General features: G+C 33.6%; 1 protein-coding gene and 1 pseudogene across 1 annotated transcript in view; one reads left to right on the forward strand and one right to left on the reverse strand.

The window, feature by feature from the left end:
- Window positions 1-15,994, forward strand: part of LOC145963779 (uncharacterized) — a 57,157-nt gene that overhangs the window by 18,505 nt on the left and 22,658 nt on the right. Inside the window, exons 2-6 of the mRNA XM_083086011.1 lie at window positions 6,162-6,281; window positions 7,715-7,832; window positions 8,029-8,290; window positions 9,691-9,807; window positions 9,876-9,966. Of these exons, the coding sequence (XP_082942137.1) occupies window positions 6,162-6,281; window positions 7,715-7,832; window positions 8,029-8,290; window positions 9,691-9,807; window positions 9,876-9,966 (708 nt within the window). The remainder of the gene's footprint in view (window positions 1-6,161; window positions 6,282-7,714; window positions 7,833-8,028; window positions 8,291-9,690; window positions 9,808-9,875; window positions 9,967-15,994) is intronic.
- Window positions 879-2,969, reverse strand: LOC145963783 (uncharacterized; annotated as a pseudogene).

Below are 15,994 nucleotides of genomic sequence, written 5' to 3' on the forward strand. Positions count from 1 at the left end.
TACACAACCCCCAGAAGTATCTGCTCGTCGTTCTGAACGTCTTTCACATCGAATTCGACCAGATTACAAGGCGGTGGGAGGAACTCGCCCCTACCGAAAACAGCATTCTTAAGCAGAGGAGGAATGTTGGGTATATTGCGCCCTTTGACAGGCGTTAAGCACTATGCTACTGATTGACAAACTGCGCGACCAAGAGCGACTGCTCGCACGACAACGCGCAGAGGCGACGGTGCACACGGCACGGCGCAACGGTGCACACGACACGGCTGTGCACACGACACTACAGTAAGAAAGATGTCATAAGGGACGACCGAAAGACGAATCGTCGGAGAAGCAACAAACGACGTGCCTGAATTTGCAATAATTACTTCAGACTGTTCGTGTATTAAGGACATAATAATAAGGCCCAACGGTCTTAGACATTATAAAAAAACTAACAAACACAACAAAGATAATTATAACCTTCATTTAATTTGTTAATAATAATAGAGCTATTATTTTTATGTAATGGTTGTTTAAATCCTCTTTGTTTCATGTTTATCGAATTAAAGATATCAAAAAGATCATTTATTAATCGTACGAATCGTGTTATTGGTGTTGAATCTATAAATTCGGAATATTTTAAATCATTTTTATAAAAATCTATTGCATCAGCTACGGAGGCACTGAAAATTTGCGCTGCAAGTTTTACTTTCATTTTCTGTGTTTGATAATTTACATGCTATGTTCTTAACTTATTAGCTAAATGTAATTCTTCATTTATTTGGATTTCATGAAGCTTCATGAAATATTCCCATCGGATGATATTACCCTAGTCGTCAATTATTGATTTATGATCTCCAAAATAATTACGTAATAATTTAAGAACGTGGCATGGATCAAGAAATACTACTACTTTCTGTTGTGTTGTTGGATAAAAGAAATAAGTCTGAGAAGATGTAGTAGACATTAAATTGTATCTTAAAATATTGCACATTGTTAAATTAACGAGAACTCCATCAAAAGTTAGTGCTATTATATTTATATGATGCTCATGCAAAGGTTTTAATGCTTCAATAACTAAATTAGATTTCTGTTCGGCATTCAATCTGTCAAAAAATATCCTATGGGAATTTTCAAGAACTGATTTATTACATTTACTAAAAACACTAATGCTTATTTAGCTATAACGTTCACCACAATCAATATCAGGTCCTAAATCGACATATCCTATAAATATTTTACCATCATATTCGACATGTCATCTTATGGCCATTTCGTCGAATATAAGAACACCGAAAAGAGATAATTAATTAGTTCGGCGCGTTGTTTGATTGACTTTAATGCTTCCGCATTAAAACCCGGCTCACCGATATGTACCACTTACAAATTGTTTTAGGATGAGGAAAACATGTATCAAATTTCTTTCTAATAAACGCGTACGCTCGTAGCGAGTAAAAATGTAAAGTTAGAGCAAACGTTCTTAACTTGGGTTCGTATTGTTTACGCATTAATGTTTTCTTAATTTTATTATTTTGATGCAGTAACAATTGTTTATTGAATGTACCTATATTATTTAAAATATCCAACTGTTGCGAATCAAGAAGATTTTTCTTCTTCAAAGATGTCAATACATCTTTCAAATTTGCAATACACTTCGTGGATCTTCTGTATTTTTGCCGCAAAGATCTCATCTTCTTGATAAAATTTTTTCTTACATCAATCAATGCAGTTTTAAGTATTTATTTCCTTGGTGTATTTTCCGACAAACGTGGTGAAACAATCGTTTCCTGATGTTTAGTTTTGTGTGGTGTGCTTAGTTGATCTATATCAATCGCTATATAAGAATATACAATAATTTAATGAAATTAATTAAATATCTACAATTATTTGTTCCAAGACTCAAAAAGATAGGTTAATTATTTTAATAAGAAAGAATAATTACTTTTAGAAGTGCTAGGAATACTAATGGTACTATCCATCACTATTCTAGAAAAATAAAAATTATCTTCTATAATTTCTGTAAAGAATCATTATTTAAATTATTTTCTGTTATGTTATTATTTTTATAAAAATCTATTCTTATTATTGAGTCTTATAAACATACTTTGTTCTACATCAAGTATTTTTTCACATGTCTTGGGGTCAATATTTTCTTGATTTCTTGTGTTTAGTAGTTTCTGTTTTTTTTAGGAGCTGTTACTTATATTTGCATTGCCCTGTAAAAAATACGTATTTTCTTAAATATTACATATTTAACCTTATATTTATAATTTAGATTAATCTTTTATATTTTATATACAAATGGGATGACACCAGGCCAGATTCTAATATAATAATTATCTCTCCTGTCAAAAGCACTTTCTTCAAAATGCAGCGAGCACAATTTTGCGTTTTCTGGTATATCGGTATTTAAACCCATGTTTTTCAGTCATTTTTTTCGTTCTTTTAGGTTCTTAGGTATTCTATAATTATACAATTAGTATTAAAAATTAACAATTATAACATATAAAACAGTTATAACTATGTAATTTGATTGCAATAAAGCACTTATGAAATGTAATTTTTTTGTTATTGTGAGAAATGGAGCAGAAATCAATGCACATTGATACAAAGGATTTATCGATGGTTCATGCCTTAATTGCAAGCGTGCTCATGGGATGGCGCTGCCCTTCTTTCGTTGTTGTCACAGCGCGCGCTAAGATGGCCGAAGTGAGCGGCACGCGTTTCTACCACATGTAATTGTGTTTTTATAAAGTACATAATAAAGTTTTTCGACAATAAACCGCGCTCTGCTCTTCAATACAAAGAAACCTCTGACAGTTATAAGATTGTTCCCATTGCAATTGAGCTTTATTCTTCCGATTATTATTATTTCGACTTTTACAGCCTTTTGCCCAACAATCCGGCATTGTTATTAACAACACTCACTTGCGTTATTATTAATCACACGCGTTATTTTTTTACGAATATATTCGGAAATGATTCGGAATAATACAGCGATTTTAGATGATAGATGATTTCACGGAATCTTTCATATTTTACTCACAAGGGGAGGGCCAGACCTTTAGGACACTGATTTTTTTTAAACTTCACACACATGTAGAGGATCCTTAAGACAATCTACTGTGCAAGCAGTAAGGCGCACCTCTCAAGCTTTTTCGAGAAAATCGAGAAAGAAGTTTTACGAGATGATTATATACCGTTATTTTGCTACGGTTAGCACGAGTCGCCGGTAGCGCAGTATGCGTGTGAGAAGGCTGCATTTATTAGATGCAGCGTATGCCGCTGCAATTTATGTTTCATTTGTTTGTATGACGAATATCATCCAAAGAAATGTATTATTCCAAGCACTTCCGGCGATGAATATAAGCATAAGTAATATAAGCATTAATGTAAGCACAGTATTTTATCATTATATGTGTATAAGAGGTAATTTTGATTTTTGAATAAAATAAAAACAGCTGCAAAAATAAAAAAAACTACATTGTATTTTCCATCATTCAATATAAATTACTGTTAGATATTACAAAATATTGAAAGAAAATGTGGATTAAAAAAAATTAATAAAAAAAAATTCGCCCGAGCAGAACTCATTTAATATAAAACTACTATCAGATATTACAGAATATTGAAAGAAAATGTGGATTAAAAAAAAGAAAAAAAAATCGCCCGAGCGGGACTCGAACCAGTGACCACGGGATTACGAGCTCGTATCGCTACCACTGCGCTACCGACGACTCGTGCTAACCATCGCAAAATAACGGTATATAGTCATCTCGTAAAACTTCTTTCTCGATTTTCTCGAAAAAACTTGAGAGGTGCGCCTTACTGCTTGCACAGTAGATTGTCCTAAGGGTCCTCTACATGTGTGTGAAGTTTAAAAAAAATCGGTGTCCTGAAGATCTGGCCCTCCCCTTGTCAGTTCACGTCCGTGCGACGTGAAGTTAGACGCTAAATCTGAGACATGTAAGATGGCTGCGACAACAAACCCTTTAAAGGTGAAAGCACATAAAATTACAGGAGCCATAAGCAGAATGCAGAAGTCATAGCGCATGCGCTATGATTCTGAATTCTGCCTATGGCTTTTGGATTTCCAATCTACATAAAAATACATAATGCATAGCCACGGGCAAAACTCACTGTAGTCGGTTCTAAAACGTATCGCGTTATATACGATCATTGTCAGTTTGTATTTTTATTAGATGGATAATTAAATAGTGATAATACTTATGTGTTAATAAATATAATATGTAATATTCGTCCTTAATTATTTCTTTTTGATAATGCGATACGTTTTAGAACCGGCTACAGTGAGTTATGCCCGTGGCTATGCATTATGTATTTTTATATAGATTGAAAATCCGAAAGCCATAGGCAGAATTCAGAATCATAGCGCATGCGCTATGACTTCTGCATTCTGCTTATGGCTCCTATAATTTTATGTGCTTCCACCTTTAGGACCCTCACACACGAAATTGCATAGCTGCATATGTATAGCATAAGACCATATGGACCAATCAGCATCGAATATTAAGTCGCCATATTGACTTACATAACATAATACTCGATGCTTGGTCCATATTATGGTCTTATGTTATGCATATGCAGCTATGCAATTTCGTGTGTGATGGCCCTTACCCTCAGGCTTCACTCCCCTCGTCTAAAAGAGTACTATATGCTCTGTCCAGTATTTCTTACGTCCATGTCAAAACCAGATTCGCTCGCTTCCATTCTCTAGGGAATTCGCCTTCCATTAGGCACCTGTTGTAAATGCACCTTATTACTTCGAGAATTCCCGTCCAAAACCTGTTTCCAGACGACTGCCTTAAAATCATCAGGTCCTAGAGCCTTAAATGATATTGTTGATCTCTTTTTGGACTTTGAATATTTTACTAGGTTGGATAAGCCGCTCCAAATAAAATTCCCCGAGTTAGTGACGGGATCGCGAACACTACTCCTAGGGAATAAAGAGTTTAGTAGTTCGTGTAAGACCACCGGATCTAATGACATTGATAGCGCAGACGCGGCCAATTTCAACTTTTTGAGGACTATTTTATACGACAGTCCCCACGGACCTTTTGGTTGATTGAATTTATTAACTCTTGCCACGCCGCAGATTTTAATTTACTGATTTCTATGCGCAGCTCTTTCGTTTTTAACTTGTAGTGCTCACCAAGTTCATCAATTAGATCCTGAGGCGTTTCCTTCTCTTAGCCCTCTGCCAATCCCTGCGCGATCGAATGCAGTTATGGCGTAATTCGGCGACGTTGTCATCCCACCAATAAGCCTGCCTCCGTGGTTTCACAGGACCTATTCTTGGCGCAGCAGTATCACAAGCTTCCTTCATAATCCTATTAAGCTTAGCAACTATCTGGTTCAAGTTCAGATGGTCCATATCGTCTAAATCTTTCTCGCGCTACGACAGGGCTGTCAGGAAGAGATCTTTATTAAATTTCTTCATATCCATCTGCGCGCTTTAATCTTAGTCGGTGGTGGTCGGCACCGACCCGTATCCAATGTAAACGATATGTAACAATGATCTGAGAAGGATTCTGATTCCTCTATTACATGCCAATTTCTAATAAAAGGCATTAGATCCGCAAACGACCAGGTCATGTCCACAATTGACGATCCCTGTGGTCGGACACAGGTTGGCGTGTCTCCTATATTAAGAATCCGAATGTTCCGCCGCCTAACTAGCAAGTAGAAAGCCTTTACTATCCTATCGTGAAACGTGAGCCCCACAAGAGGAAGATATAACATAACCCAAACCTATTCTGATTTAAACCAAATTTTAATTTAAGTCAGAAATAGGTTTGGATTAGGTTATATCTTCCGGAAGTGGAGCCCACTGCATCCACGCATGTACATTTCACGTTGGCATACATTATATCTATAGCACTTATTTTGTTAATAACTTTTTAATAAATGACAAGCAACGGCTAAAACGTTTCGAATGTCACTCAAGGCAGTGACCTTGACAACATATGTCAAGGTCAAGGTCATTGGAGCTGGGTCCCCATTCAGTATATTTACCAAAGTTATATTATAATTATATAATATAATTATTCGTTATATATAAATAGAACGTTATGAAAAATGTAGAATTACTTTGTATTAATAAAGAAAATTTTCCGTAAAAATTTACAATTTCTTCATAAAAATTTATTTTGTTACAGTTTACAACATTCCTAACTTCAAAATGTTCCGCAAATTTCGTCATCAAAGTTTTATCTTTTGCATTTGGTTTCATTTGCATAACAATAAAATATCATTCGTTTTGCATTAATAGTGAAACTGTAAGTTGATTATCTATTTACATTTGTTTGAATATAAATGCTCCTTATATATAGCATTTCACATCCATCAATATTTTCGAGTATAATATCCATAATTTTGGCGCCATAATGTAAAAATAAATTCCAATAGTATTTTTAGCAGAGAATATTGGAAAAATATTTTAAAACTTAAACGATCAATAAATATTATTAATAAACAATAGATATCACTAATAAAATTCATTCTATACAGGGTGATGAAAAATTAAGTGCCATAAATTTGTGTAATGAAAGAAGGGACGAATACAAGCATTTTAAGTATAGGAACCATGGGTCGGCGACGTTTCTCATTATGGCGTGACGGGCATTTAATTAAATGGTTACAACGTCTGCGATGCAATGATTTTATTCCGTCAATTTGATATGTTTACAATAAATGTTCAAAGTTACAACTTGGCATGTGTCAGCCTGAAATATTCCAAAGAACGCGGCAGTCATTGCTCCGTCACTGTGACTTTTGTTGGAACGTTGGCGGTCGTAACTTTGAACATTTATTGTAAACATATCAAATTGACGGAATAAAATCATTGCATCGCAGACGTTGTAACGATTCAATTAAACGCCCGTCACGCCGTAATGAGAAACGTCGCCGACCCATGGTTCCTATACTTAAAATGCTTGTATTCGTCCCTTCTTTTATCACACAAAATGGCACTTAGTTTTTCATCACCCTGTATATGTATAATCTTGATCCCTGTTAAGAATGATTTGTTTCGCCTTACAAAATATATGCGTGAATGTACAATGGGTTTGCCCTTCTACGGAGGGGCTCCATTTCCGGAAGATAACCTAACTCAAACCTATTCTGATTTATAATTTAAAATTTGGCTCGTCTTGAAAAGTATATGCCTGAACAACATCTATCTTCAAGTCATAAAAATATCAACAACATAGAAGTCAATCATTGTTCCATCTGATTTCAATATAATAGCGTTTTCGAATGGTCGGGTTTGACCCGATCATTCGAAAACGCCATAAGAAAGATAAACAATGTCAAACGAAAACGTATATAGTCTATATATAGTGTCACAAAATTACACATTCATTCATATAATTATCATAGATGATTGAATATATGAATGAATATATGAATATATAAATGAATTCGGGATGTTGTCAAAATGATATATGACTTTTTAGTCCGATTTAACGAGATCTACTTATGGTTTTTTTGGCAGATGATAGGATGAACACCCTTTATATTCATTTATCATATATTAGCATTAATATTGTTTATTAATAATAACTATTGATCGTAGAATTTTTTAACTATTTTTCCTATATTCTCCGCGAAAAAATACTATTGGAATTTACTTTTACATTATGGTGTAAAAGATATGGGAATCTAACCTATTTTCGTGTTTACTAATATAAATGATGATTCATTGAAACAGGTGAAAGGTGTAATGGAACAGCTTCAACGTATCTTCAACGATTTAAAAGATAGTAATGAAATTGCCATCATAGAAAGATACGGAAGAAACGCAAAATATTATACGGCTACATTGACAAGTAACATAGTATTTTCCAATTTTTTTCGATTTTTATTTTTAATAAATTTGTTAGAAATTTCATCACAGAACAATTTTTGTAAAGCATTAAATTAGTATATAAATCGTATAGAAAAAATAACCATTAATAGTGATTTAAAATTTTAATTAGAAGAAAATTAGAAATTTTATGATGATTTGCAAATAACAATATTTAGTATTTATTGTTTGCAGTGTGTTCGTTATCACGAGCGCTCAAATATGGCCGGACATCCTGCAAATTATTTCATCCGTAAACAAATCTCGACCACGTCAATTGCATATTTTGACTGAATATTTCATTGATGAAGAAAAATACTTCTATTATCTGCTATTACATATAAATACAGCTATTTCTCTAGGATTTATTGTATTGGTAGCGACAGGAACAATGCTCATCGCATATTTCCAATATATGTGCGGAATGTTTGCAATAGCTAGGTAAGACGATAAACATTAAAATGATTAAAAAAATTTGAAATAAAGAAATTCTGTTTTCTCGTTTTATACGAATTTAAAGATTTACTCTGCAAAATACATGTTATAAATATATACAAAGCTTAAATAATCTATCCGTTAAAAATATGAAATTTTTATATTATTTATACATGTAAGGAGTTATAAAACATTAAAATTTCTTTTTACAAAAAATTAATTTTTTATTCTACTTTGAGAAAGAATTTTAATTAATAGTAAGATCAGAGCACGATAAAGGTAAAAAAGTAAAATTCTGTTTTTATTCTAAAAATTTTTAGTTTTCTATTTGTATAATATTTTGAATGCTATATTCTTTTATTAACTATATTTGACTATTGTAGTACTAACTTGTCAAAATTATGATTATTCAACTTCGATATTATTATTTAAACTCTATACCCATACAGCACAAAACATTGCAGTAATATTGCGACAATATTGCAATGTTGCTGCAATGTTACAACAATATTAATAATATTGCTGCAATATTCTGGGCTGTATGGGTATCGCTATACAGGGTGTCCCATTTTAATCGATCACCCCGAATAACTTTTTTAATTTTGGTTGTAAAAAAAAACGTTTCAGACAAAAGTTATATGGTTTCAAGGGGGACATAAGACGGTGCCATTAGTTTGACCTTAAAGAGTCAGTTGAAAGTCACGTGAAGGTCACCTCTAACTTTTTAAACAGGACACCCTATATGCTTTTGCATATTCTTATAGCTCATCTCGAGAGCTTTCCAAAACACTATAATTAAGTTAGTTTTCATTAAGTACTTTCCGAGTTATGAGGCTCGAAATAATTTCTTAATTTTACTTAAACTGTAAAATATCTTGTAAAATATTCATTTTTCGATTATCTTACCTTAATACTTTTATGTACAAAATAATGAGAGGAATCAATTGGTGTAAAGAAAACATATAATTGTTTCGAAAAAAAAATGTAATTTGCAATTAACAATTACATATTTTTTCTTAAAAATAACTATGTGTTTTCTTTACACCAATTGATTCTTCTCATTATATTGTACATAAAAGTATTAAGGTAAGATAATCGAAAAATGAATATTTTACAAGATATTTTACAGTTTAAGTAAAATTAAGAAATTATTTCAAGCATATAGGGTGTCCCATTTAAAAAGTTGAAGGTGACCTTCACGTGACTTTCAAGCTGACTCTTCAAGGTCAAACTAATGGCACCGTCTCATGTCCCCCCTTGAAACCATATAACTTTTGTCTGAAACGTTTTTTTCTACACTCAAAATTAAAAAAGTTATTCGGGGTGATCGATTAAAATGGGACATCCTGTATACATAGATAAATTATTTTAATTAATAATTATAATAATTATATTAATATTTACAGTTATCGTATCGAGAACGCAATAAAGATTCAAACATCGCAAGATATTATCTTGCAGAATAAGAATTTGATTCATAAGAGCATAAAAAGTGCTGTAGATATTCATCGAAAGGCCATAGAGTTAGTAATTATTTTATAATACGTGTATAAAATATATACATCGTAATAACATTTTATTTTATTTAAAGGTTTTGCATATATCTAATATCTAAATTTGAGATATCATTCATGTTTTTAATAATATTTGGAGTGATGAATTTAAGCTTAAATATTTTTCGAGTGAGTTTTGTTATTTAAATATAAATATATTTATTACTTTATCTAATAAATCTCTCTCTCTCTCTCTCACTTCTTATTGATTGATATTATATACTTGCGCATTTTTACCATTAATTCTCATTATTTTTGTGGTTTCAAATATGTTATAATACTACACACACATACACACACACACGCACGCACGCACGCTCACGCTTGTACGCATGCATGCACGCACGCACGCATAGAGAAAGAAATAGAGAGAGAGTAAGTATAAATAAATTTACCGAAAAACAAATAGAGAATTCACTCAATTAGAGAATTTACGTTATTATTAATTGTTATGATTAATTGACATGATGTATCAAGATTTGTTAATATAAAATAATGCCACAAATATTCTGCATTTTTTTACAAGCTTTTTTATTAATTTGAGAATGAGAATTTGAAGATTTTAACATTCACGTATAATACGTATAAAACATATAATTTTTTAAATATATATTAATATATGTAATAATTTCTAGACATTTTAGAATAATGTAATGAAAATTGTAATTAAAGAAAGATTATCTACTTTTTAAATTTGATTTATGTATCGTAAATAAAAATTATGTAGAATACAGAGTGTAACTGAAAAAGTGTCCACGGAGCAAACAGCGTTATTCCTGATTAAAAATCGAGTCGAAAAGTCCTGAACCATTCTTTTCTATAATGCTTAATAAAGCGGTAATTATTGAGAAAAGTTGCGCCAATAAGCACCGACCTTTAGCCTCCTTGTCGAAATTTTCTTTAAGGAAACGCTTTTAACGGAAGAAATATGATTTTTAATGCAAAATAAAGTTTTTCGCATTATTACGACGCATAAGAATATTGCACAATAGCAGCATGACATAGCGCCGTAGCGGCGGAGCACTCACGCACACTACCAGGCGCGCGGCTCACTTTAGACGTGCGCCCGTCTAAAGGTCGGTGCTTATTGGCGCAACTTTACTCAATAATTACCACTTTATTAAGCATTATAGAAAAAAATAGTTCAGAACTTTTCGACTCGATTTTTAATCAGGCATAACGCTATTTGCTTCGTGGGCACTTTTTCAGTTACACCCTGTATATATAGCATATATACAGAGCGTCTGTGCAATCTTCTGCCAAAAAAAATCTTAAATAGATTTCGTTAAATCGAACTAAAATGTCATATACCATTTTTAAAACCACCACATAAAATTTCGAGATATTAATTAAAAAAGATCGGCTAATCCGTGCGAGTCTAAGCGCGCGGCGAAAAAAACCGTCTCACTGTAATTTGATATTAAGCGCGCGGCGAAGCGGCGGATGAGGCGCTTTCCAAAACATGACGGCGGCGCGCGGCGCTTCAGCGTTGCGTTGGTGAGTAAGCCCCGCCCACTGCTTCGCCGCGCGCTTCTACTCATGCAGATTGGCTGATCTTCTTTAATTAATTTCTCACTAATTATTGCGAAGATTTCAAAACAGTAGAGGACTTTCTTTCTTAATTTGAGCCAATCTACTTTCGGACTTTAGGTTTGTGAAAAATTATCGGACATCCTGTATATATATATATATATATATATATATATATATATATATATATACATGCATACATATGACCGCGCGCCGCCATTATGTTACAGTGAGACCGCCTTCACCGCCACGCACTTCTAGCTACGCGCATTGGTCGATCTTCTTTAATTAATTTTTCGTTAATTATTGCAAATATCGCAAAATAGTATAGGACCTTCTTAATTTGAGCCAATCTACCTTCACACTTCGGGACTGCGAAAAATTTCCTGACACCCTGTATATATATATATATATATATATATATATATATATATATATGATCATGATAAGATCAAGTCAAAATCCATACATAATTATATTATACAGGGTGGCCCATTTTAATCCATCCAGTCGAATATCTCGAAAACCAAGCCCGGGAGAGAAAAATGTTTCAGACAAAAGTTGTTTGGTTTCGAGGGGGCCATAAGATGGTACCATTGGTTTGACCTTGAAGAGTCATTTGAAGGTCACGTGAAGGTCACCTCAATTTTTTTAAATGGAACACTCTATATATTTTGCAGATTCTTGTAGCTTATCTCGAGAGCTTTCCAAAACACTATAATTAAGTACCTTTTCGTTGAAGAAAAAATATGTAATTTGCAATTAACAATTCCATATTTTCTCTTAAAAACAACTATGTTTTTTCTTTACACCAATTGATTCCTCTCATTATTTTGTACATAAAAGTATTAAGGTAAGATATTCGAAAAATGAATATTTTATTAGATATTTTACGGTTTATGTAAAATTAAGAAATTATTTCAAGCCTCATAATTTAAAAAGTACTTAACGAAAAGGTACTTAATTATAGTGTTTTGGAAAGCTCTCGAGATAAGCTACAAGAATCTGCAAAAATATATAGAATGTTCCATTTAAAAAAATTGAAGTGATCTTCACGTGACCTTCAAATGACTCTTCAAGGTCAAAGCAATGGTACCATCTTATGGCCCCCTCGAAACCAAACATCTTTTGTCTGAAACATTTTTCTCTCCCGGGCTTGGTTTTCGAGATATTCGACTGGATGGATTAAAATGGGCCACCTTGTATATAATTAGATATAAATTTTTTTTCCCGTGTTGTAAATTGGATTTTAGAAATTTTGACATTAATATTTTGATTATATATTAGATTTTTCAGATTGTATCATCAACATGTAATGCTGACGAACTTTCAATGTCCTTCATAGTTGGATTTATCTGTCTTTTATATATGTTTTTAGCAAACTTAGTTGGACAAGAAATTACGGATCACTATAACTATATATATACAGCTGCGTAAGAATATTGTAATTTATAATATATGGTCATATATTTTTACAAATTTAATAATGTAAATGAAAATATAATACGTACAATAAATAAATACAAATATATACAGGGTGTAACTGAAAAAGCGCCCACGGAGCAAATAGCGTTATTTCTGATTAAAAATCGAGTCGAAAAGTCCTAAACCATTTTTTTCTATAATGCTTAATAAAGCGGTAATTATTGAGTAAAGTTGCGCCAATAAGCACCGACCTTTAGACGGGCGCACGTCTAAAGTGAGCCGCGCGCCTGGTAGTGTGTGCGAGCGCTCCGCCGCTACGGCGCTATGTTACGACGCTATCGTGCAATATTCTTATGCGTTGTAATAATGTGAAAAACTTTATTTTGCATTAAAAATCATATTTCTTCCGTCAAAAGCGTTTCATTAAAAAAAATTTCGACAAGGAGGCTAAAAGTCGGTGCTTATTGGCGCAACTTTACTCAATAATTACCACTTTATTAAGCATTATAGAAAGAAATGGTTCAGGACTTTTCGACTCAATTTTTAATCAGGAATAACGCTATTTGTTCCGTGGGCGCTTTTTCAGTTACACTCTGTATATATATTTGTATATATATATACAGGGTGTCCGATTCCTGAGTGACCAAACGAAAAGTAGTGGTAGATTGGGTCAAACTGAGAAGAAAAGTCCTCTACCATTTTGCAAAATTCGCAATAATTAAAAAATAAGCAAAAATGTCTCGGTACATGAGAAGCGGTAAACCGCTTGTAGTGTGTGATTATTAAGTGATCAAACGAAAAGTGGTGATAGATTGGGTCAAACTGAAAAGAAAATTCCGCTACCATATTGCAAAATTCGCAATAATTATTAAGTTATAGGCAAAAATGTCTCAGAGTATAAGAAGCGGTAGACAAATCGCTTCTCATGCGCTGAGACATTTTTGCCTATATCTTAATCATTATTGCGAATTTTGCAAAATGGTAGAGGACATGTCTTTCCAGTTTGACCCAATCTACCACCACTTTTCGTTTGATCACTCATTAATCGGACACTGCGAGCGATCTACCGCTTCTCATACGCCGAAACATTTTTGCTTATTTCTTAATAATTATTGCGAATTTTGCAAAATAGTAGAGAACTTTTCTTCTCAATTTGATCCAAAGCTGCCAGATCTCCGCCGCAAGCAACATGCAACACGGCGTGGAGGGGGTAATGAGGATGTGAGCGTAAGCGTACGTGTGAGCTCGGCGCTTCGGCTAGCTTCGGATAGTAGAAGAGGACAGAATACAGTCTTCTGTCTTCTTCCTACCAACGAAAGCGACGGCCGACGCGCGACGCTACACGCTGCTCGCTCCTCGATATCTCGATATGCGCTCAATGTTTCTCTTACAGCTTTTTTATCGTATAATATGTTTATAATATGTATGTGTCTATTATATATATATATATATATATATATATATATATATATATATATTATACAAATATATATACAAATATAAATATATACTAATTATATGACAAAAATATATTATAAAACTATTTAATATAATAATTGAACTTGTTTTCTCCATACATATACATTTAAAATAATAAAATAAAAAAATTTAAGGAGTGTGGCGATTTTCCACACCACCCACGGGGTATCACCAATGGCGCGTTAGGTTTTTTTATGTGGACCTTCGCCTAGAGCCCTATTATACCACATTGTATTGATATGTATAAGAGGAAAAAATATCTAGGAATAAAGGATAAAAGGAAGAAAATATTGGATAAATAAATATATTCTATGAATTATTTATTATTTTTTTATTATCTGTATATATATATATATAATATTAATAATAATAATAATAATTTTTTATCACATTTCCGCCTCCTCGGCCCCAGCTGCCTCCTCGGCCTCGGTCGCCTCCTCGGGCCCGGCCGCCTCTTCGGCCCCGGCCGCCTCCTCGGCCTCGGTCGCCTCCTCGACCGCTCGCGACGCCCCAGCCGCCCCTGCTGCCCCTGCTGCGCTGCGCGTACCAGCGGGCACGGGCCCGCCCGCCTCCTCTTTTTTTTTGCTTATTTTCTGAAAAATAAAACAAATAAATTATTATATATATATGTATATATAATTTTATAAAATATAATTTAATATAAAAAATAATGTACCATTTTGCTCCTGCTGTTGCTCTTCCTGCTGTTCCTGCGACGGCGGCGGCGGCGGCGGCGGCGGCGGCGGCGGCGGCGGCGGCTGCGGCTGCGGCTGCGGCTGCGGCTGCGGCTGCTGCGGCTGCTGCGGCTGATGTTGCTGATGCTGCTGATGCTGCTGATGCTGCATAAATATTTGCAGCTGCTGCTGAAATAATTGTTGCTGCTGCAACAATTGTTGCAGCAGCTGCTGCATATTAGGTGCATCCTGCAGCACCAGCGCATTCATCTCTTCATTAATTTCTTCTATAAAATTAAGAAAGAAAATTAGAACAGAAACATTAAAATTTCTTAATAATTTTGTATAAATAATGATTTACTTACGAGACATTATGTTCAATCTGTCGCCGTGCTGAGCCGTGGTGAACAGACACTGAGGCACACTCGGCATTTGTTTCATGCCGTTTCATTTGTTTTATACCGTTCATTTGTTTCGCGGCATTTTTTTCATCAGATAATCTTGTCGCCTTGTACTGTCAAGTAAACGTATTTTTTTATACGTGCTCTGAAATCTTGGTGTTCAAAAAACTATCACAATCCCGATTTGTGTGTGAGTTCTGATTATTTCAAATTTCTATATTTCTATCTATTCTAGATATTCTAAATATCTATCATTTTTCATCTTTAGCTTATTTTATTCACTCTTCTTTAATTCTTTGTTTCTGCCTATTTTCTTTTTCACAAAAATGTGTGATGAATTGAGAAAAAAATCTAAGCGAAGCTTTTCAGATGCTTGGCTCAATGATGATCGAATTAAATGTTGGATACGCAAAGTAGCTTTTGATGAGAGCTTGTATCATTGTATTATATGCAATAAAAATATTTCGTGCAACACACATGTTTTAAGACATGCGGATTCTGCGTGTCATAAAAATAATATTAAAGAAAATAATTCATCTTTAAGTACTAATAATAAAAATAATAATAAAAATTCAGATAAAAAAATATCCGAAAAATATAAATTTCAAGACCAATGGCTAGAGATTGAATTATTTAAGCCATGGTTAC

This window comes from Camponotus vicinus, unplaced genomic scaffold (genome assembly GCF_025532165.1).
Source record: "Camponotus vicinus isolate PSW18456_S1 unplaced genomic scaffold, iyCamVici1.0 SCAF_13, whole genome shotgun sequence".
Lineage (NCBI taxonomy): Eukaryota > Metazoa > Arthropoda > Insecta > Hymenoptera > Formicidae > Camponotus > Camponotus vicinus.